The following is a 23119-nucleotide window of genomic DNA, read 5'->3' as shown; positions in this document are numbered from 1 at the left end:
GAACAATACAAGTGAAGTTTGAAAGGGTCTAAAGTTTAATAAATCATTCACTGATGGCATGTTAAGTTTTTTTTGTTTTTACCCCCAAATTCTGGTTATCGGGTACTTGGCTGAAAAAATATTTCACAGAGGCTGCACCACTTAAAAAAGGTTAGAACCACTGTTTCTAGATGGTGCTCTTGGTTTACAGATGAATGCTGGAGCAGTGCAAATCTTGCTTCTTTCAACAGAGCGCCACCTCGAAGATGTCCAGTACCTGAGAAGTATGTTGATACCACGCACAATTTTGAGCTGTATTCACAGGTTTAAAAAAGAAAAAATATCATACTCGCAAATTTTAGACGCAAGAAAAACGTTGCTAGACCAGAAATGACAAGCTGTAACCACAGATATGAGCAGATGAAACACACACGTCTTGCTGACAGCCATTTTACACCGAAAGACACCGGTCAATATGGCGCTGGTTGAACGGACATGCCACATTGTGGCATGGTTAAAAGCTCTAAAATGTTGCACTCCCCCATTTTCCAAACAGGCTCTTGAAATTTTCTCACTGCTGCCTTGCTTTGTATTGTCCATGGGCTTCAAGATTATCATTTGTTGCCACACAATTCTTTAAGGCATGCATGCTTTAGGCCCAACTTTTTGATAGCAGTAAAAAAAAACTCTTCAAAAGCAAACATTTGAAATATCATTCTTGAAGAAAATCGAGAAAAAAACATGAGGTATTTGCAGGCAGCAAATAGGAATCATGGCGTGGTTCAACTGAGGTAGTATGATATCAAACAGCGCCCCCTCCAGTTGGGGAGGACAAGTCTTTCTCAGGTCCAGCGGCAGCGGCGGACGAAGCCGGCGAACTTTCGCACCAGCTCAAACGAGAGCTCGGAAGGCAAAGGACAGGGCTGCGCCTGAAGCCAGGCCCAGAGACAGGAAGAAGGCCATGATGGACCCTGCCGTCTCCGCCTCATGGGGAAGAACCTTCCTGGATCACAAAAGGAAAGAATGGCGCGGCGGGCGGGCGTGGACGTGGGGGGGAAGAAACACAACCCGGATACCCACTTGGGCCCCAAGCACATGGCGAGGCTGGCCAGGTAGCCGTTTGTGAAGGCCAACACTGCCATGAAGGCGGCGAAGAAGGCATCGTGCCAGAAGAGCACAGGCAGGTGGCGGCGCGGCTGCACGTTGCACAGCATCAAGGCGGGAACCAGCGCCGCGCGGGCCGCTACCAACGCAGGGAACAGGTGGCTGTCCTTTCCTGGCTGCTCGTGCAACAAAGGCCTTGCTGTTATCAAGGGGGGCTGGGGGGGCTCACATGGCCAACCCGGCAGAACTCACTCACCCAGGTGCAGAAGGCGGTCAGGCTCCGCCCAGCCCAGTCGCTCACATTAAAGAGCAAGAAGCAGGCCACCGGCACAAAGTACACGTCTGGCACCACAGGATAAAATCAGCAGTCATGGAATGGGGCGGAGCCAGCGCTGAAGCAGCAAAGCCGGATGGCGGGAAAGCGAAGGACGACAGCACCGAAACGGGCGGAGGGAAGCAAACGAGGAGGACACAAGGGCCAATCAAGAGGAAACGTGCGATGGGGAAGGCAGGAACTAGCGATATAAGGAAGAGGAAATGAAGCAAGTCTGGAGAAGCGCAAATGAGGATGTACGGAAGGAAAAAGACTAGTGAGCGATGAAGGAAGAAGGCAAGCAACGAAGGAAGAAGGCAGGCGAGCAAACGAAGGAATGAAGAAGGCAAGCGATGAAGGAAGAAAGGAAGGAGGCATGAAGGCACTGACCCCAGGCAGATCCTCCTTGCGCAAAGGTGGACTTGGTGTCGGCCGCCACGGCAGGGAAGGTTCCGATAGTGACAGCGAAGGTAGCACACACACAGGCAGCCAACACCCAAATCTCCATGGTAACGGCGAACAACAAGTGTCAGACATGAGCACTGCGCCGTGCCGCATTGCCCTCATACCCACTTTCTTGAAGACAGTCACCACGGAGATGCTGGCACGTCCCACCGAGTCTTCCTCCGCGCTCACTGCATCCCAGGTCCAAAAGCGGCGAGATGACATGGAAAACAAAAGGCAGGATGAGTGGGAAGAGAAAATTCCCAAGGCGACGAAGGAATGCGCAGGGAGGGCAGGAGGCAAGATCAAAAGGAAGACGTAGAAGATGGAAGGGCAAGATGATGAGAAAGGCAGTAACCGTACATGAGAAGGACAGAAGTAAAGACGACCAGGAAGGGCGGTAGGCTTCTGATGGCTGTGGGGAGGATCGACAGCAAGACAACGACAAAGTGGAAGGCAAAACAATCGTGAAGTTCGTGGAACTGGGTAGGGCAGCTAAGACGGAAGGTACAAAGACCAAAAGAATATATGATGGCTTTCCTTCCTTGTTGCCTTGGTCCTCTTTCTCGATTTGTTCTGTTATCCTTCCTTCCTCTCTACATCCTTCCTTGGACCTTTTTCATCTTCTTCTGACTCAGGCCTTCTCTGTCTCTGCTCCTTTTTCCTTCTCTGCCTCCTGATGAACTTGCAGTTCTCTCCTGTTCCACTCCTTTGTCGCGTTCTTCGTCATCTTCTCTTGCTGCTCGCTCCACTGTCTTTCCCTTCTTGTTTGCTGGTCCACCACCTAAGTGAAATGCTTTTCTTCCTTCTTTCTCTCTCCCTCGCTTCGCTAAACCCTCTTTCTTAAGCCTCTAATAACTCTGTCCTTCCTTGACCTCCCTCCCCAAGTGACAGGATAAGGAAGGTTACCAAGGAGGCGGACCACAAACCTTTTGGCCATGAGGACAACCCAGAGGACGGAGCTCACCCGGGTGTGCCAGCTTGACGTTCACATCATCGCACCCCTCCTTCCTCTGACGATAAAACTGAAAAAACTCCTACAGGTACATGCATGACGTCATGCTGCGAGCAGACGCGAGCGAACAAGTGCACATGCATGCACATACCAGTTTGGGCAGCGCGGCGTATGCCAGGATGGAGACGAGAATGACAACGCAAGCGCTGATGAAGTAACCAAACGACGATTCTTCAACACTGGAACCGCCTGCGAGTGAGCAAAGGTGGTGGAAACGCATTAACGAGGTAGAGAAGGAAAAAAGGAAGGAGAGAGAGAAATGAGAGGACATAAAATAAGAAAGCAAGGATGTAGCGAATGGAGGAAGAAGGTCCAAAAGGGAATATGAGGAATGAGGGAAGGAAAAATGTAGAGAAGGATGAACGGAAGGAAAGAAAGAAAGATGTAGAGAGGGAAAGAAGAAAGGCAGTGGAAGAGGCAGACGATAGGAAGTAAGTAAGCAGGTTGAGAAGGAAAAAAGAGGCAGCACAAAGAAGTAGAGAAAAAAAATGAAGGAAGGAGAGAGAGAAGAATTCGTGAAGGGAAATAAGGAAAAAGGATGGAGAGAGAGAGACAAATTCAGTAGGTACACAAGGAAAAGGGAAGGATGCAAAATAGAAGAGAGCAAGGATGAAGCGAACAAAGGAAGAACGCTGAAAAGGGAATATAAGGAAGGAGGAAAGGGGTAAAGATGTAGAGAAGGATGTAATTAAGGAAGGAGTGGAGGTAGTGTGGGAAGGAGGTTGAGAAGGAAAAAGGAGGCAGTATGAAGAAGTGGACTTGGACGGGCGAGAACGTCATACTGGCCATGGCGCAGATCATAGCCAAGGCGGCAAAGGTCCCGGCGAGTCCCTGGCCGCTCATAATTGGCGCTGTGTAAGCGGCGGGGAAGGCACCCGCAATGCCGAAGAGACTCCCCTGCAGCACGGCGCCAAACGCTGCGTGGCCAGAAAGGGGTCAGTCTTTGCTGATGGATGGACGGACGGGCTTCCGCCACTCACAGTTGACAAGCACCACACTGAGCGCCGTGACGGCAAAGAAGGCAGTGGGCTCCAGGGCGACTTTGACCAGGACGGCCGTCAGCAGGAACACGGCCAGGATGAGCGTCAGGCTGCCGGCCACGCGCATGCCTTCGCCGACCCTGGACGAGAGTGAATGAAAACCTGGGCTCACCTAGGATATTTGCATTTCCTTTTCCCTCATATTCTCTGTGCGTACTGTATACAGTTGGCCCTCATGTATGACATTAATCCGTTCCGCTTTGGGTGGCATAAGACTAATTCGCTGTATGACGGGCAATCCAAACCTATGTTAAATAGCCAATGCGTTTAGAACCCCAGGTAAAAACATAAAAATTGTACATACGTATTAATATTGGTACCAAAAGAATATAGTGCTACGTATATGTAATATACATGTGTACAATCTGAAAACATCAGAAATAAAAAAATATAGTGCGACTTTTTATGTCCATATTCCCTAATAGGGGTTATCTCCAGCGTTGTTTCCATATAAATCATCCTCTTACTTCGCTCTTTAAAATCACTAGCAATCTTGGGACCCATGGCTAACCCTTTAAACTTGGAATTAATCAGTAAAATGCACTATAAATACGGTTTTGTAACCACTCACAATCGAACAAAGCTTTACCGTTCCGCCATTTTGAAACAAGTGAGGCTGACCAATAGCAGACCACCATCTACGTGAGGAGATGCCGACAAATAGGAGACCAGAATCGTAGTGACGCATTGCAGGGATGGCAACTGAAACTAAGTCTATTTACCTAAAAATGCCTGCAGATGGAGACGAAACACAAATGCAGCCAAGCCCCTAGAGTCCTGACGGTTGTTTCGCTCTCATAATTGGGAAAATGTCATCAAGAGGGGATGAAAAAACTCTTCCATTCTTCCATTTTATTCCACGTCGCAACATGAAAATGTCGTAAATCAGGGAAGTTGTAACACAGGGCTCCACTGGACTTATTGCTCCTTGTGAAAACAAAGGTCAATGTCGCCCTCAAGTGGACACCGATTGGCCCTTTATGGACGACAGACGCAAGACGTGAAGACTATGCCCGAGGTTCCGGTGTCATCAGATGAATTTGAGGAAAAAAACACACCCTGACGATGATTTGCAAAAAAGAAGTGTGCTTAGCGTGGCAATGTAAAGCGCCCACAGCTCATCAAGCATAGCAACAAAGACGCTACTGTCTTTAAGATGAATGGTGACAAAAGCAAGCAGCACTCCTTCTTAGCAGAGATGGCAAAATCAGGTCCAGAATTTTTTGGGACTGCGCCCCATGTTAATAACCGAGGTTCAAGAGACAAGTTGCCTTTTCGCAGGGGAGAGACGTGAGACAAACGATGACCATTTTAGGGTGCCACCTGCTAATCCCAATTAACTTGACCGCATTGATTTCTCTGCGGCGTTTTGGGGCTATTTTCCATCCCTGCGGCCAAAGTGCCCTAGGCTTGGAGTGCCACAGGTGCATTTCATCAGTACTAAGTACTCTAAGGCGTGTGCAACCGCTACTCAAGGAGCGGCATCGCAATGTGTGGTCACCGACACAAAGGGCAAGCAACCCGTTGCTTGCCAGCTTACCGCGTGTAGAGGAAGGAGTTGAGGCAGGTGAAGAGCAGGAGCGGCAACATGGCGCACAAGGTCATCACGTTGTTGAATTTGGCCTCCAGGATGCTGCGCCGGGGCTCCTCCCCCTCCGCCGTTCCATTGGCAGACTCCTTCAGGCGGCCGGTGAAGTACTGAGCCCCAACAACATTTCTTAGTCTCTCGCCAAATTTGCTGGGCGCCAAGCCACGTCATACCGCGGTGGCCGTCATGAAGAAGTTCCATGGCAGCAAGGTGCCCAAACCCAGAATGAAGAAGATCAACCAGACCGCGTGGAACCTGCCACAGGCACGTGTTCAGTGCCAAATTCGCCCCCCCCCCCCCCCCCCCCGCCTGCTCGCACTACTCACTTGTCTCTTGGTGCGTCGGCAGCCATTTTGCGCAACTATCAGATGGGCTTACAGTCTGAGCGCGGGATTAATGGTCCGAGAAGGAAATTCCTGTACGTCAATCAAGCCACCGCAATGCAGGAAGAGGAATAAGCCCCGTGACATCAAACGCGAAGTGCAATCCCACCTTGGCTTAAGAGGCGCAGCGACGTTCCAAAGAGATTACAAAGAATGTCTTACTGACAATGTGGCCGATGCACGTCAGCGTCCTTGTTCCGTGTCAGTCTCAGCAAGTTGTGACCTCTGACCTTATACTGCCGACAGTGGGAGACTTTGAGCTTTTGGTGATAAGACCGCCAACGCGTGTGCATTTATTACATGTCGTGTGACCACTTATTACTTTGTAATTGCAACAGCCGCCTGTTAGTGCGTGGGCCCGAAGTAGCATGCCATTATGTTAGCCAGGGAGCGTGCGACGGCAACTCCGCCAGCGAGCAGGAATCTGGTGAAAAAGGAAGAAAGGAAACAAGCAGGTGAAGGAAACAGGGGAACAAAGCCAGGAAGGAAGGAAGAAAGAAGAGAAGGGAGACAAGGAAAACTGAAATGAAAAAAATGAAAGGAGAAGTAACAGAGGAGGAGCGAACGAAGGAGGTAACGAGGTAAGTGGGATGGACACAAGCAGAAAGCCGTGAAGGTCATGAAACATGGTGGCGAAGGAGGGAAGTAAGAAGTGAAGAGTGAATGACAAAAGACGGGACGGAGGTAGATGAGGAAATTAAAAACAATGAAAAGGTGGGAGACATATGATAGGTAAGGTGCAGGGAGTGAAGCACGCACAGAGGGAGGGAAGGGAGAGAGGAAGGAAGGAAGGAGAGAAAAGGAGTGAAAAAGGAGGGACGTGAAGAAGAAGAGGGTGAGGAAGGGAGAAAGGAAGAAAAGGAGAGTAATGAGGGAAGGAAGGGATGTGAAGGAGAGAAAATGAGAGAAAGTAGAAAAGGAGAAAAAGAAGGAAGGAGAGAAAATGAGGGGATCGAAGGAAAGAAGGAAGGAAGGAGAGAAAAAAAAGCAAGTGAGGGATGTGAAGGAAGGAGAGAAAATGAGAGGAAGCAAGGAGGCAGTGAAGGAAGGAGACAAAAGGAGTGAAAAAGGAGGAAGGGATGTGAAGGAAAAAAATGAGAAGGAAGTGTCAGGTTCATTTGTCAGACATTTGTAACAAACTGTACACAAAAAAGGAGACAAGGCAATCTTCCCAACTCATGCATGAGGGTAGCGAAGAGGAACTGGCCAAGGACAATTCTGCTGCGCTCTGCCAGTCTCTCCGACCCCTCTCACTTTTATTTGATACAGAGATCCCTAACTACATGAAGGTCCCGGCGCTCAAGGGGCAGGAAAAGATGCAAGTCTATGGACGGAACCTTGTGTACTTGTCCTTTTATGTGTGAGCATGTGGGTGAGAAACTAATGCATGTATGATAAAATATTATACGTAGCAAGTCATTCTGATAAAATATTTCGCGTAGTGAGACATTCTGATGAAATTTGAGTCGCGAGACATCGATAAGAGTCACAGCTGCGGGACCGCTCCAACTGGCAGGCTTGAGCGACCTTTCTTCTGCTTGAGACAAAACAATACCAAGGCAGTTTTTTTCTCCCACAAGCAGTGCACTCATTCTCACAGCATACCACCAACATACCACAGCAGTTTATATTTTATAGTGAATTCATAATCACTATAATAATTATAATCCTAACAACAATCATTCACACAGCAAAGCAATTCTTCCTTGCAAGCATTAATATTTTGTAGCTAATGTATAATCACTATATCTACAATGATTCTAACAGAAGGAGAAAAAGAAGGAATGGAGGGAGGGAGGAAGGAGAGAAGGAGAGGAAAAAGGATGGAAAGGATGTGAAGGAAAGCCAGAAAATGAGAGGGAGGAAGGAAGCAGTGAAGGAAGGAAGGAAGAGAAAAGAAGTGAAAAAGAAGAAGTGATATGGAGAGGGAGGGAGAAAGGAAGAAGAAAAGGAGAGAAATTACCAAAGGAAGGGATGTGAAGGAAAGAGAGAATATGAGGGGAAGGAAGGGGATGAAAAAGGAAGGGATGTGAAGGAAGGAGTAAAAATGAGAGGCAGAAAGGAGGCAGTGAAGGGACGTGAAGGAAGGAGAGAAAATGGTAGGAAGAAAGGAGGCAGTGAAGGAAGGAAGGAGAGAAAAGGATTGAAAAGGAAGGAAGGGATGTGAGGAAGAAAAATGAGAGCAAGGGAGGAAGGAAGGAGAAAAGGAGAGAAAAAAGAGAAGGAAGGGATCTTAAGGAGAGAAAATGAGGGGAAGGAAGAGAGGAAGGAAGCAATTAAGCAGTGAAAGAAGGAAGGAAGGAATGTGAAGGAAGGAGAGAAAATGAGAGGAAGAAAGGAAGGAGAGACAAAAGGAAGGAAGGAGAGAAAAGGAGTGAAAAAGAATGAAGGGATATGAAGCAGAAAAATAAGAGGAATGGAGAAAGGAAGGAAGGAGAAAAGGAGAGAAAAAGGAGAAGGAAGAGATCTGAAGGAAGGACAAAAATGAGTGGCAGGAAGGAAGGAAAGAAGGAAGGAAGGAAGGAAGAAAGGGATGTGAAGGAAGGAGAGAAGATGGGAGGAAGGAAGCAAGGAATCAGTGAAGGAAGGAAGGGATGTGAAGGAAGGAGACAAAATGAGAGGAAGAAAGGAAGGAAGGAGAGAAAAAAGGAAGGTAGGGATGTGAAGGAAGGAGAGAAAATGAGAGGAAGAAAGGAAGCAGTGAAGTAAGGAAGGAAGGAGAGAAAAAGGGAAGGAAGGGACGTGAAGAAAGGAAGAAGAGAAAAGGAAGGAAGGAAGAAGAGGGTCCGGTATGTGTGCTGTCAAGCAGGAAGAAGGCAGGAAGGAAGCCCCGTCGCCTCCCTCAGGGTGGCCCGTTGCCACGACGACGGGCACGTGCGCGGTTCAGCGATTGGCCGAGCCTTCCGTGTTTGCTGCGAGAAGTGCTGAGTGGGCCGCCCCCCCCTCCCGGCCCCACTCGCCCCCTATTATGATTGGCGGCCGGTGTTTGTGCGCTGAAGCTTCTAGCGTCCAGCGGGCCATTCCAGTGCAGCGCCGCGCCGGCCCACCACCTAACCCATGTGCGGGGTCAACTGGTAAGAAGGCCGAGCAAACTAACCCGCATCCATAGGCAAATCCTTTCTGGGCTGCCCTGCGAACTTGAGTTGTCGGTTTTTTGGACGGTTTGAGATGCTGCTGCGTGTCGCAATGCCGAGCCCGAATCTGCAAGCGGCGACGGCGCCGCTTCTCACGTTGGAAATTTGAAGGGCCGTGACAACCTCCAGGTTTTTCCGGCAGTCCGGGCAAAGGCGTTTTGATTAGCAAGGCGAGCGCGTGAGTGAGTGCCTTTGCAGAAGACCACCTTTGCCGTTTGCGTATCGCCTTTGTTTATTGGCCCTTCCGCACTGTTCGATGACGCAGCCTGGCGATATGGAATGCTGCAAGTTACAGCCCCGATTTTTTGGCTCTACCTTTGGCCAAATTTGATATAATTCAGAGCAATCTCAAATGTGGAAAAAGTGGAGTGCCGCCCCTAGCGTCAGATGGAATGGAGAATTGCACACGGGAGAAGCGTGCGACCGCCGCATGTAACGTTTTTGACTCTGTTGCAGAATTTTCAGCTTTTCCTCAAATAGGTTGTGCGGAAAAACACGGGGCCTGTTAGCTTTCTGTTGGGCACTGGGTACAGAACCAAATCTAGCAGGGCAGTCTAGTGCCCTGGAAGAGAGTGCGCGGAAACAACGTCAAGGGCAGATTCGGAAGCAGACCGCTTTCAGGAAGGGCGCAAAACTCAAACAAAGAGCGATGAACCCACTTTTCTGTCGCGGCAGTCCCGTTCTCGTTTTGTAAACGATCCTTAAATAAGGTCCTTTGTTCAAAAATGGCAAGAATATATATATATATATATATATATATATATATATATATATATATATATATATATATATATATATATATATATATATATATATATATATATATATATATATATATATATATATATCAAGCCGACGCTTGCGGAACGCGTTTTTTTTTTTCCCCTCGAAGGATCGGAAAGGGTTCAAACGGCGACCCCGGCCAAAGGCGCCGAGTGCTCACGCTTCCCCTAAAGCAGAGGTGTCAAACTCACTTTTAGTGTGGGCCATTCAGTAGTTATCGTTTCTGTCAGAGGCAGAATAAATTGAAAGTGTGTTTTTCACACACACTTTGCTAAAATTTTCAAGAAGGAACAAAACAATTGCTGCTTTTTTGAAGACAACTTGCAAGTTCTCTGTTTTAGCCAGAAGCCTGGAAGTCAATTCAGCATTTTGCGGGCCATAAAAAAATGATCTGGTCTTGAGTTTGACACCTGTGTTGTAGAATCTAAAGCAAGGGTGTCAAACTCATTTTTATCGTGGGCCGGAATAAATCTGAAGTGTGTTTAGGTTATCTTGGCTTATTTTGAAACTTTTTACGGATTTTAAAAACTGTTCAAAAGACAGATTGGGAAGTAAAAAAATCGTTTTATTTTTTTTGTTTTGACTAATTGCAATTTCGGTATTTTAGAAGTCAAATCAACACTTCTCGCGCCATCTAAAACGATGCAGCGGGCCAGGTCTGGCCCCCGGGCCTTGAGTTTGACACCCGCGCCCTAAAGCGACGCTTTAACATAGCACTTTGAGTTAGTTTGTGACCCCGCCCAGGTTTCCAAAAGGAACGCTGCTGAGGAGCTGGCTGACCAAATCCAGGCCCCGCCTCCTGCTGCTGATCGCCGGCCTCAAGCGACCTCAGGTGACCCTGATGAGGAGGAAGAGGATGAAGAGAACCAAAGTAGCCAAGGCCACGTAAGCGGTAAATATGGCGGCTGGCGGGAGAGGAGCCCGGGAAACGCGACCGAGGGGTATCCGGACGTAAGGCGGAGCCGCCCCCGCCGCGTAGCGCCGCTCGCAAACCAAATAACGTTCACCCTTCCGACGTTGTTGCTAGTACGGTATGTTCAAATGTACTTGCGGGCTAAATGCATGTCCTTGTTGGAGCAAGAATGGAGCAGACCTCACTCCTATCCTATCCTAAAAAAAAAAAAAACAAACAATAATTTCAACAGTGTAGAGTAATAACAGCAACTAATCCGCTAAACTCTTACTTTGCATCAGATAGTGCCCCCCCCCCCCCCCCCCCCCCTCAAACGCAGCCATCTCGACGTCGACAAAGTTTCGAGAACTAGAACGGAAACTAGTGACTTTTCCGTGTTCATCTCGCCATCTTCAAAAGTTACCTTTATCCTTTCCGTTTGGACTTGGTGGCCAATTTTTTTTTTTTTTTTTTGTAGAACGTGCAGCAGAATGCCGCACTTCACCTGAGGCCCACGCCAGGCGAAGGACGCGCCGGAGCTGGTCGAGCGTGCACAAAGACCCGTCCTGTTCCGTGTCGTCCCGCTAACCCTTCACACGTCTTGTTGTTGTTGCTGTACCCGACCCGAGACAAAGTCCAAATGTCGACTTTGAAAAGGGACACTTTTGTGAGCTAGCGCACAAACAAGCCAACCGGCGTTCTGCCGAAAAATGCTGGCTGTGTTTGGAATCATTCCCGACTCCACTACTCTCTTACCACTCTTTTGGAATTTTTCAAAGGTTAACTAAAAGCTGTAACGGTGAATGGAACACCAGTTTCTGTCAGAAGGCCGGTATGACTTTGAAGTCAAATTCAGTTTAAGTGTGTTTGCCACAATCGATTCAGAAGAGCGATCGGGCGCGAAAAATGCTTATTCCCCCCCTATTTTTTTTTAAGTTAAAGACAACTTGCAAATTTGGTATTTTAGCCAGAAACCTGAAGTAAAATCAGCACTTCACGGGCCACATAAAATGATGAGGCGGGCCGGATCTGGCCCCCGGGCCTAGAGTTTGACACCTGCGGACTAACGGCTCGGTGTCAAATTTGGTCCTGGCAACTAGCAGCTCTGCTCGCTACAAAAAGGCCGACTGAATTCTTGGGAGTGATTACAAGCACGACCTTTTCCCTTCATTTGCGCAATAAAGTCGCCGATAAGTCTGCGGCTAAGCTAAAAGCGGTGACATGCAGCAGTGCGCGTCAACATAAGGTGTCCACATGCTAGCTGATGCTAAGGAGGTTAGCCCCTTCCCCCCCAACCCAGCTTGGAGTGTAAAGTGTGACAATCCAAACATTTACGTGCCGGTAAACGATGGCATCGCCATAGCAACAACTCTTCGCTTGAAGCGTTTAGGCATCAAATGAATAAAACTCCCCAAATTGTCAGCAATGTCTCATTTTGTTCATGTAGTGTGTACACACCCATTATTTTTTATTTTCATTTTTACATGAATTTTACTTCAAGTCACACAGGATCAAAGATGTTCACACAATTTGAATCCGAAAACCCTGCTCGAAAATTGTTGGCCAAAGAAAGAAAAGGCGGCGCTTAGTCGTTGCGTGAGGGGACCGCTTACACGACTACGTCAGGTGGCACTTTGAAGCCGTTGGTATTGCATCGCTTCCTCCAGCGACAGCGAGGGCATGAATTCACGCAGCGCCGCGTCAAAGTCCTCCGTGGTGAGGCAGAGCTCTGAGTCCTCAGAGTCCAAACCTTGACAGAATTGAAAAGGGGCTCAGAAGAGTGGGACTCGCAGCTAGGCCAAGAATAACATGTCAGCAGTGCCATTCACAATAAACATGCCATAATTTGCGCAAGAACAGCTGAAGATGGACCGCATCCGTAGCTATAGTCGTCTTTCGCCGGCTAACACTTCATTCTTTCCATCTTGCAGATTTGGGTAATTTACATTTTTTTTCTGCTCCGACATTCGTCAAAGCCCCGCCCCCTGTCCGCCATCGTCGGTCTGTCATTTTTTCAAGCCAGGCCAAATCCTAATTGTCCGTCAGTCAATGGATTTTTGCCCACCTCTCCTTGACACGAAAACAAAGCCATGTTTGTTATCCCACAGCTGAGCGAATGCGGAGGACGAGAGTGCAATTATGTGCAATCATGTCCACTGGATGGCAGTACCATACTATTCGTGATGTTCAAAAATCGAATTCTCATCAACTCCCTGCCCTACAACTATAGAAGACACTTTTATTTACATTTGTCTAAATTTCATGTCACATACGCAACTAGTAAAAATGAATTATTTAGGAAATTTAACAAATTTCTATCCTGGCCAAGAGACAATCAGACAAAAATGCAAACTGAGGGCAGGTCATTGGTTGCTTGAAAGAGTTAGCGCCTGCAGTGTAAATGGATCCCAGAATGCTCTATTAGCAAGACATTTCTTCATGTAAAACATATTTAAAAGCAAAATCACACAATAAACTTTTAACACTTAATTCTAAATATTACTTACTACTAACTACTAATTTTTTGGTCGGCGAGATTGTGTACAGTATGAGTTTTAGTTTTTGAAACCAGAAGTAGAAAAAAAAAAAAGGGAGCAGCTACAAATACATCTCTGGTAAAATCAGCTGTGAATGACAAGCAGTGAATTGAAGCAACCCTGTGAATTCACTCCACTCAACATGTTTCTCTACTGCTTGGTGGTGCTGTAAAGTCACTATTGTCACATTGACTGCAGGCTGATTGCAATTTGTACTACTATACTGTATTACTGTAAAGATCCAGCAACATAGCAGATAATCATGCAAGCAAGTTGAATAATATTTAAATTAGCAAAAAGGCACGTGGCGGGCTGATGGACTGATGATCACGACGACGGATGAAAAATGCACTTCTGACATTTCTAATTTTCCCTCGACAAAATGGGCGTCCGTCGGTCACGGACTGATGGACACTTGTGCCCACCTCTGGACAGTGGAAGGGTACCCGGGTTTTGGCCCCGAGTCGCGATAGCGCCTCCCACCCACCTACCGTTTTCTACGGCAGTGATCTTCCTCTTGACGGCGGCTGTCATGGCGTCCGAGCAGAGCGCATAAAGGTCGGCGCCGCTCGTGTGGGCGGGGCACCGCTCCAGCACCCGCCGCAGGTCCACCGAGGAGTCCAGGTGGAAGCTGAGGGCGAACAGCGGCAAAGCGGTCAAACAAGCGCACAGCGTTGACGCGATGGAGCAGCACTCTTACTTCCGCAGGACGGCCCGGAGGACTTGCAGCCGGGAGCTCGGCTCCGTGTTGATCCCGACGTAGACCAGCTTGTCAAATCTGCACACATGTGCCGTTCACATAAAAGTCGTCTCATCTCCTTAGTAGGGCGCTGATGCAAGTCATTCTTCAAAAAATGTTGGGGAATATCATTTGTGTGGCTTGTCCTCATGTGCTGCCGCACCGTTTATGTCAAAGAAGCCATTGATGCAAGCGTTCCGAAAGTGCAGGTACTCTACAAATGCGAAGCTTTAGCATGTCAACGGGGCTTTCGGTTCAAAAGTTGTTTTATGTACACCAACGGCTTTAGCGGGCAAGCGTGAATTCTGACCTTCCGGGCCTGAGCAGAGATTGGTCAAGCAAGTCGGGTCGGTTGGTGGCGCCAATGACAAACACTCTGGCCGAGGCGTCGAGCGCATCCAACTCGGCTAGCAGCTGAGACACCACCCTGAGGGTTTCCAGGTTAACTTTAGGCGCGGCATTACAACAGCATTTAACACGCTCTCACCTGTCCATCACTCCGCCCGAGTCGCCGCTGCGCCCCCTGCTGGGTGCCAGAGAATCCAGTTCATCAAAGAAGACCACGCACGGCGCTGCCGAGCGCGCTCTCTGAAACACTGGAACGCAAAGTGATGTCGTCAGTGAGAAGTCAACCGCTAAAAAGCGACATCGTTGTAAACATAAACGTTGAACAACATTTTAACTCAAGGTCCATAGGCTCTTTGTCCTCACTAAAACGTCTAGTGCTTGATAAGTAGCGCAGATGCTTAAACAGAACAACAATAAGCATTAAGTCACCGAGCTGCAACCTTTTAAGAAGGGCATATCTGAACACAAAGGGGAAGGCGGCACATGCAGACGGACGACGGCAAAAATCCAGCGTTCATCTTCTGCGAGCCACAATCAACGTTGTGTTGCAAAACAATTCTTCTTGAATAATGACGCAACAGCCTAGTGGCCAAGATAGTAAGGAAACGGCTTACTTCGTTCACATTCCACTGCTGGTATTAATCTGTCTTTTACAAATGAAGTACAGCATTATAGTGCTCTTTGAGCCTCGTGGAGCACAAAACAGTTTGAAAAACTGTACTTTATTAATGCATTTGCACGGGGAGAAGCCCCTTTCTTGAGGACGATGAGCTTCATTTTGGCGGCGGCTATCGAGTTAATGTGCAAGCACGGGGCAAAAAGTCAGGCAAAAAAGAAAAGGCGGCGCTCACCCTCTCGGACGTTCTCCTCGCTCTGACCCACGTACATGTTGAGCAGCTCTGGACCTTTGACGCTGAAAACACACATGCATACTTACAGGATCACCCCGGTAACACGCAAGTCCTTTCCGTTAGCTTGTCCTCACTTGTGGTTAACATAGCTGGCCTTTTTTAGGTTTGTTTTGTTTTTCGGATATGGTCGCTGTCATGGGTATGCAAAGCCTCTGTGAGGAAACCCGAGATGCAATTTAATGTGAAGCTCTTTGGAACAAATATGGCTGCTCGGAAGGGCTCTTTCCAAACAATGTGTACATGATGCGTAATACGCAGAGGTGGGCAACTTAACATTTTTTTGCCGGTCCGACATTTGTCAGAGTCCTGCCCCCTTTGCGCCATTGTCGTCATTGCAAAAAAAAAAAAAAAATCCCAAAAAAGTGACAGATCTTAAATTGTTTTGCTTGGTTTGGGCATCACCAGAGCAGCAAGTGGGAGCCCGGCTGCCGCCGGCCACGATGTAGCTCCGCCCCTGCTGTTCCAGTAACCCCCCCCCCCCCAACAATTATACAATATTTGCCAAAGTCTCGCTGTTCTAATGCAGCTCGTAGAACGTTTGTATCTCAAATTTGAACTTGCAGTTAGAAAGCAAAGTAAAAGTATGCCTGCCTCCCGCTGACCTGAGGAAGGTCATGGAACATTCGGTGGCCACGCCCTTGGCCAGCAGCGTTTTGCCCGTGCCGGGCGGCCCGTAGAGCAGAATCCCGGTGCGGTTCAGGTTGAGGGCCAAGAGCTGCGGGCGCTGGAGAGGAAGCTGCACCGTGTCCAGGACGTCTTTCTTCACTCGCTCCATGCCGCCTACATCCTCCCAGCGCACGGCGGGAATCTGAAACATGCGGCCTTCGTTCAGCCCTTCCGAGCGCTTTGTGCCAGGAGCATATGTCCGCCTCTCGCTGTCAAGAGTCGAGCGCTTGTGCTGCTATGGGTCTGATGAAAACACTATAGGACATCCTGATAAAATGCATGACACACATCTGCAAAGGAAAACCCCAAAGGGATGAAGGACAAGAGAAATTCTAATTTTGGATGGGACAAAAAGTCAATCCTTTTGGACCAGTGAAAGCCAAAGGCAGATATGAGCAACACGCGTCACTCCGCTCACCTCGGGGGCGCCAGCGGCCTCCGACCGGACATTCTGGAAGGTCTGCAGAGCTGAGCGGAAGTCGCGCTGCTGGACGGTCACGCCGCTGGAGCACGCATCCCGCCCGCGCCCCCCTGGACTGGAAAGGGACACGGACGCCCGGCATGGAAACGCTGCTGCCGATGTTGGCTCGCGAGTTACCCGGCCGCTCTCACCAAGCCAGGAGCAGCCGTCTGCAGGCCGCGCGGCCGGCCTCCACCAGCAGGGCGCGCAAGTCTCCCAACACCATACCCTGATCCGGCACCGGGAACCAGAAGGGGAGAAAAATAAGTAACAAGCCCCAAAAAGTCTTATCGCCCTTCCATCATCTTTGTTATATGACATGATCTGGTAAAGGCACCATGAAAAGGGCTTCCGTGTGGTGGAAAGGACAGCGCTCTTTCAAACGAACGCCGCTTTTCCAAAGTAACATCAAGTCTGTCTTGCGGGCTTTAACAAAAAAATTATTGGTTTGATAAAACAGACCGGAGAAGGAAGAAGAGACATAAAAGTCTTTTCAAGAAACAAAATCTGCATCCAAAGGTGTTTTTTCATTAGCTGTGAATATTCAAATTTATTTGTGAGTGTAATATGGGTAATACGTAACATGGCATGGTTGACAGTCAGTCTTTCCGTCCATTGTTTCCCATTCAACAAGCTGGGTTTCATTTCTCATAGTATGGCGAATCAGAGTCGGCATAAGAATTTTCCAGAGTTAATTTGATGAATTTGACCATTCACTCTTGAAAAACGTGAGACTGACTACGATCCGCCAGAAGATGACCCAGAAAACGCAGCAGTGAGAAGGGAGACAATGGAAGCCAAGTCTGGGTCCTGACGTTTTCCCCTGCTGGCAAGTATGGCTACGCGCCTGCTGGGTAACCCATAGTTTGAAAAAAGGCCAGCTAACTTTGGCAATGCCCATCCATAATTAAAATAATCTTTAGTTGCAGCCGGGGTGCGCCTGGTCTAGACCGGTTCAGTAGACGTGCGAACATGTGAAGGACGACACGCAGCGTGACGCAAAGCGACCTACCGCCGTGTCTTTGGCGAGTCTCTCTAGGTCCACGTCGCGTCCCAGAGCAACGTCCTGACTCAGCTGCGTCAGGACCTCTCGTCGCTCAACCTCAGTGGGGACCTCTAGCGCCACTCGGTGGACAAATGCCGCGACAACGCTGGCGGGTAGCCGGCAAGCTTCGCGTACGGTGGCCACCACCAGCACCCTGGACAAAAAAACACAAAGTGAGTTCACCCAAATGATAGCTCGGGAGCGCAAAGCGCGCATCACCTGCCAGGGGCGCGCCGCAGCACGTGGCAGAGCGCCGCCTGGACACGGGCGTCGTCGTCGACATCCCCGCGAGGCCGCAGGAGAAGCTGCAGGTTCCTGAGCAGAAGGATGCAAGGCTGCAAGGCCGCAGCTCGTTCCATCAAGGAGGACAGGCGCACCTCGGCGGCAGCAGGCGTGTCGCCGCCCGCGCCCACGCAATCCACCTGTGTGCCGTGAAACAAGCCGCAGGCGGCATCAGTGGGCGACCAGCCGCGAGGCTAAGTGAGCGCCCGCACCTTGATCAGCTGGAGGTTCAGCCTGTAGCTGGATGCCTCCACCGCAGTGGCTTTGCCGCTTCCCGCCGGCCCGTGGACCAGCAACCGGCATGCCGGGAGGGAACCGCTGAAAACAAAGGATCGAGCCAGGTCACGAGACCTTGTCGCCCTGCACGTTCCGTTCATCGTTTCTCTGTACCTGCTTCGGTGCGGGCCGAGGATGCGCTCGATGGCGTCCACCGCGCACCCTAGACCTGGAGGTGACGGGCCGCTCCACGGCGCCGTGGCGCCGCCGGGCACCAAGCTGTTGACAGGCGGACCCTGAAGCCATCCCACAGGTCAGAGGTTGCAGTTGACGGGCTCATGGCTCAAAAGCTTAAAGATCACCATAAAGAGGGACATGTGGGTTCTGTCAGCCAGGTAAACGCCGGCCTCTTCAATTTCTTCTTTTGTGTGGTTCGGAGGATGCACCTTCTGCACTGCAAACAACAGTGCCCTGCATCTGAGTGGGGTTTAAGATCAAAGGGGTCAGGGTCCCTTCCGACCCGCCTGCTATGCACCGTGCCTCACCTCCAGCCAGAGTCGTCCTCCATCAGGTCCGGGTGATTGCGGACAGGAAGCAGCAAGATGTCCCCCGGCGTCACCAGCCTGTGGCCGGCGAGCAGACACATCACAAGTCAAGCGGCCATTTTCATTGGGCCGACTCGGGAAAGGGGCGGGCCTGCCTGGGGACGGAGAAGTGCGCTGCCAACAGGTTGTTGTAGGTGCCGGATTGCCCGTTGGCTGGCCGCACCAGCGGTCGCAGGTGGAGTTCGCCGGCCAGTGCTGGCAAGGCCGAGCCGCGGCCAGTGCTGTCATGAGGCTTCCACCTCTGAAGGGGATCAAGCGCACACAATCGGACGCGCGTGTGAATGCGTTGGATCGCTTGCATGTTTCTGTGCACGTTTCTGCTACTGTTTGTGCACGTACCTTGACCCTGAGCCGGCAGACGCCAGGCGCCGCCTGCCGCCCTCCTGTCAAGTTGAACCACATGGTCTCTGACATGACGCCGCCGTCCTGCGTCAGTTCCGAGGAGACGGCGGCCAGGGCGGCCGCCCGCCACCTGTCCCCTTGCCCTGCCAGCTGCAGTTTGACCCACTCGCCGTCAAACAGCCCAAGCCTCAGCAGAGTGCGTCCGCCGACGTAGACACGGGCGTCCGTGTCCTGGTGGTCGCGGCGGGGATCTGCCTCCAGCCACCGCCGCACATTCGTCACGCGCGCATCCAGAAGCCACGTCACTTCCTCGGGAAGAGGGCGGGATCCCTGAGGTCGGTCCAGGAGCGAGAGCCCACCTACAAGACGGGCGGCCTGGTGGGCGAAGTCCGAAGCGCACAAACGGAGCTCGCATGGGGGCGGGGCCGTCCGGGTCGTGTCTGGCCAGTCAGCCAGAAGCACGGCAGTGTTGGGTGTGATGCAGCCCTGCGTGACCGGGCTGCACGACAGCACCAGCACGTCAGGCACCTGCAACACAACAAAAAATGCAATGGTTCATCGCAGCAAAATTAACTTGACATATTTACTTGACATAAAAGATTTTTTGGCCTACATTCTACCAATAAAATTGGAAGTTAAGCAAGTTATGTAAGTATGTTAATAATGTTCCCTTGTTTTTGAGGTAAATGGCTGAGCGTGTTATTCATTTCTGATCGTGTCCTCTGATGTAGTCGGCAGACACGAGCCCCTCTCGCACGTTGACCAAAAGCCTGTAACCATCGTGAAGACGATCCAGCTGTTACCGCCATTGATTCACCAAAACGTCCCTTTATATGTAATGGCAATCAATGTAGAATGACAAGCAGCGGTTTAGTTTGAAGCAACAGTGCCTTTATTTGCAGCTGAACAAGACCAAATATTAACAGGCTGGTCGACTGCTTTGTTGAGCTTGGGAGTGTTATTGGAGTACGCTGCTGTAAAGCAGTGACGTAAAGTATTGTAAACGCTGCATCTTCGATATGATAGTAAGAGCTAGCTCATTTTGTGGCAGCGGCTTGCTTGTGGCATCATGTGACAACAACGGTGTGGCAACTGCCACAAGCATGCTGCTGCCAAAAAATGAGCCAGCTCTCCAGTATTATCAACACATGACGATCGATGCACACAATGTTGGAAAAACTGGGAAGCACTCAAGCCGCAAGGAATGGTTTCATTATTTTCTGCAGTTCATGATTTTCCCCATGGCTTCGCTTGCCAAAGTCACATGACTAAACTCCGAAAACAGCCGAGCCATCCCGACCTTTGACACCTTCCATTTAAGTCTTTTTTTATTTATTCGCGTCGACCGCGTTCCATCTACAGTTAAAGCTGTCATGATTTCACCAATTAATGAAGGTCTCGGACTCTACGTGAGCAAGGAAAGACACGCAGGTTGACTCACCTGTCCCGGTCGCTCCCCGACCAGCGGCTCCCCTTGACGGGCAAGCAGACAACGTCCACCCCGACAGAGCTCTAGCAACTTCGCGGTGAACTCGCTGGCGTTTCCGCGAACTCCCAGCACCACCTCATCCAGGCTGACAGGCAGCACCGGCCGCACCGTTCCGCGGCTCCCCACCGACGAGAGGCCGCAGAGCCGCAGCAGCAAGTCGCTGGCGTAGATTTTCACCGGGCCCTCCCGCAACTGCTGCGGCGCCGGCTGCTGGGTTCCCTCGGCCGCCGTCTCCTCTGGGTCGCTGAGCGTCCGGAGGCGAAGGAGGACGGCGGGCGCGCGGTGGCTCAGAGCTGGCCGCCTCGGGGTGAAGAAGACTGTCGGGGGCCCCGAGTGGTCGCAGAAAAGGCGACGCAGCTGCCATTTGCACACCAACGCGTCCAGGGGACTCGCGTGCGGCGGGAAGGGCTCCAGCCTTAACAACTCCACTTGCGTTGCCATTTTGCCGTCGTGTTGTCTCCGAGTTCCGCCAAGTGACGCCATCGCAACCCCGTCCAATGGAAGGCGAGCTCTTTGGTTGCGTCATATTGGGCGGGTCGTGGGCTTCCACATTCCGGCCCGCCACCCAATCGTTGATTGGAAAGAAATCATAACGTGGGTTTGACATTCTTCTATGTTCATACGGGAACGAAGCGCGCTTAAGCAAAAAAAAAAAAGTCATAACTCCGTTCACTGAGCACCAACTGTTTTAGACCCACCTTCAGCAGAAAAAAAAACACTCGAAAAAAATAAGTACCTGGGATTGAATAGTTCGAGCAGAGGTCTCCAAACTAGGGGGGGCATTTGTGGCCCATCATGTACTAAAATTACATTTTGACACGGCCTGCCAAGATGTCTATAAAAGTAATAACGCAAACATATTTTAAATAGTTGAAGAGCAGCCGCATCATGCGATATTTGCATTTTAGCGAGAAGCGCCCAAGAAGCTCGTTGGAACGATACTGATGCAAAAGCACTTTTCCCCACAACGGAACCAGGTGCTTTTGTTTTCATTTACAGCTGATGAGGCTTTTCTAATTAGGATTTTTAGTGCGAATCCGGATTTAAAAAAAAAAAAGTTCCGTCTTCTTGCTTTCATTAAATGGGGGTTGCAATCATCCTGCACCCAGAGATCCAAGTCGCCAGGGGGCGCCGTTCCTGGCACTGCGGCGGCGGCATTGGAGACGGCGACTCCTCGACTGACGAAGGCGCGGCCGGTGATCCGGATGGGCCGGATGATGCGCTTGCGCGGTGCTGATGCTGGAAGATGAAGATGGACCGCAGGAGGAGACGATGACGACGAAGACGAAGACAACGATGATGCTGTTCGCCGCTTCGGAAAAGTCCGGACGGGAATCCAAAAAGAGGTCAGACGAGAAACGAGTAGAGCGCGAAGCGCGCGCCCACGCTCGTGACCAGATGCGGGTTGATATTCTTGACTTATTAAAACTGAACTAGCCTGCACGCGCTTGCTGACGTCACTCAAGGAGAATAACCATTGTTCGGTGGTCGTTTGGAAACGGACTGAGCAGGCAGCATGAGACGTTCACGTGCCGTTCGCTTGGGTGGGACAGGTGAACTCCCCGATCGCGCCTGACTCACGCACGTACTCCACCTCTAGCAGGAAACACAAGCTTCCCCCAAAATAGCAGACGGATACAATGTCATGTCCTACTAAAATAAAAGCGTGACGCCTCGGCGTGCTTTTCTCGACAGCGTGTTGAGTTATCAAACTTTACGTGGAATGTCGTAAATCCAAATGGGCACGTCTTGAGCTAAATCGTTGACTGACAAAAATGCCGATTATTATCATAGTTTTGTGTGTGTGGGGGGGGGGGGGGTGGGGGGTGCAGTTCCTGTCCACCATTCAAAGGTGGACAGGAGCCGAACAGAGCCAAGATTCGTCTTCACCACACACCCAAACAAATGTTTGCTGCATCGAAACCCCCAAACATTGTATTCACAACCCTAAAACACAAAACATGAGAAAAACAGCAAACGAAAAAAAAATGGACGCAAATAAAGAAACCGACTTTTATTGCGAAAGGGCATAGAGGAAGCTCTTGCGGTGCCCACCAGGTGACTTGACGCTGATGTTTGCTGCGCTGCAGTGCGGACAAAACGCTGGTGCGGTTCTGCGGTTCTGGACTGGTGCACAGCCCGCGCGTCTCTCTAGCAGAACCACGGCCCCGCTCGCACATTGTGCTTCCGGTCCACTCGGACCTGGACCAGAACCAGGAGCGGAATTGCGCGCGCCGCCCTCTCACCGACGAGCCGGGTCCGCTGCGCTGTGCGAGCGGAACCGAGCCGGGGGAGGGTGGGGGGGTGGGGAGCGGGGGTGTGTTCTTTCTCGTGATTTCCCGATGAGGATTCCCAAGAGACGGAAGCGGAGGAACGCCAGGTAGGCTGAAGCGCAGTAGCAGCCGCGCCGCCGGCGGTGGGCTGTTGGTGGGACCGGGACGCACTGGACCGGGACGGGCGGTGCCGGTTAACGGCATGTTTCATTCATGACCCGGGTCACACCGGGTCACATTTATCGAGCGGCGGATGCGAAGGTGCGCGTGCGCAGTGAAGCCGCATGACTGGGCACTGTGCACTCGCGCTGAGTGGCGTGCACCTTGCAGTACGGAGTGGTCAAAAAAATATCAAGAGGACGAATGGAAATCTGCGGACAAAAATGCCACAGTGGGCTAAACTGCGCTCGTTCGTTTACAAAAAGAGTCCTACAAATAACTATACTATAACTAACTTAAATATGTAGTCCAACACGTCTGGAGCTGAAGCACCCGTCACTAATGTACACGCCAGCCTTCATGTTGGGATAA

General features: G+C 50.4%; 2 protein-coding genes and 1 long non-coding RNA gene across 4 annotated transcripts; 1 reads left to right on the top strand and 2 right to left on the bottom strand.

Annotated features, from left to right (window-relative positions):
- Positions 1-296: 296 nt before the first annotated feature.
- LOC148420702 (equilibrative nucleoside transporter 1-like) lies at positions 297-5877 on the bottom strand. The gene is made up of 12 exons (XM_088419669.1): positions 5810-5877; positions 5657-5738; positions 5436-5593; positions 3836-3975; positions 3638-3772; positions 2947-3044; positions 2790-2877; positions 1970-2031; positions 1787-1898; positions 1340-1425; positions 1060-1259; positions 297-982 (listed from the first exon to the last, which is right to left on the bottom strand). Exons 1-12 carry the CDS (start codon positions 5833-5835, stop codon positions 871-873), a joined length of 1299 nt encoding a protein of 432 aa, XP_088275795.1. The 5' UTR covers positions 5836-5877; the 3' UTR covers positions 297-870.
- Positions 5878-8821: 2944 nt separating this feature from the next.
- Positions 8822-12097, top strand: LOC148420701 (uncharacterized). The gene is made up of 3 exons (XR_015866109.1): positions 8822-8940; positions 10528-10675; positions 11154-12097. It is a non-coding gene; the product is annotated as an uncharacterized LOC148420701 (long non-coding RNA).
- A 6-nt stretch (positions 12098-12103) lies between these two features.
- Positions 12104-21904, bottom strand: pex6 (peroxisomal biogenesis factor 6). 2 transcript variants are annotated; one of them, XM_088419154.1, is made up of 18 exons: positions 20268-21900; positions 18824-19354; positions 18580-18725; positions 18425-18502; positions 18242-18356; positions 18054-18175; positions 17876-17981; positions 17601-17803; positions 17349-17535; positions 16489-16565; positions 16295-16412; positions 15813-16018; positions 15151-15212; positions 14439-14547; positions 14262-14378; positions 13913-13990; positions 13704-13843; positions 12104-12425 (listed from the first exon to the last, which is right to left on the bottom strand). In XM_088419154.1, the coding sequence occupies exons 1-18, from the start codon at positions 20796-20798 to the stop codon at positions 12298-12300; spliced, it is 3054 nt and encodes a 1017-aa protein (XP_088275280.1). In that variant the 5' UTR covers positions 20799-21900; the 3' UTR covers positions 12104-12297. The 2 variants fall into 2 exon arrangements, with proteins under 2 accessions (XP_088275280.1, XP_088275281.1); XM_088419155.1 differs by lacking the exons at positions 12104-12425; positions 13704-13843; positions 13913-13990 and having other exon boundaries at positions 14262-14397; positions 20268-21904.
- Positions 21905-23119: the final 1215 nt, after the last annotated feature.

Source organism: Hippichthys cyanospilos, chromosome 7, assembly GCF_059441005.1.
Source record: "Hippichthys cyanospilos isolate Australia breed blue-spotted pipefish chromosome 7, RoL_Hcya_1.0, whole genome shotgun sequence".
Taxonomy (NCBI): domain Eukaryota; kingdom Metazoa; phylum Chordata; class Actinopteri; order Syngnathiformes; family Syngnathidae; genus Hippichthys; species Hippichthys cyanospilos.
This window is presented reverse-complemented; position numbering and strand designations above follow the sequence as displayed.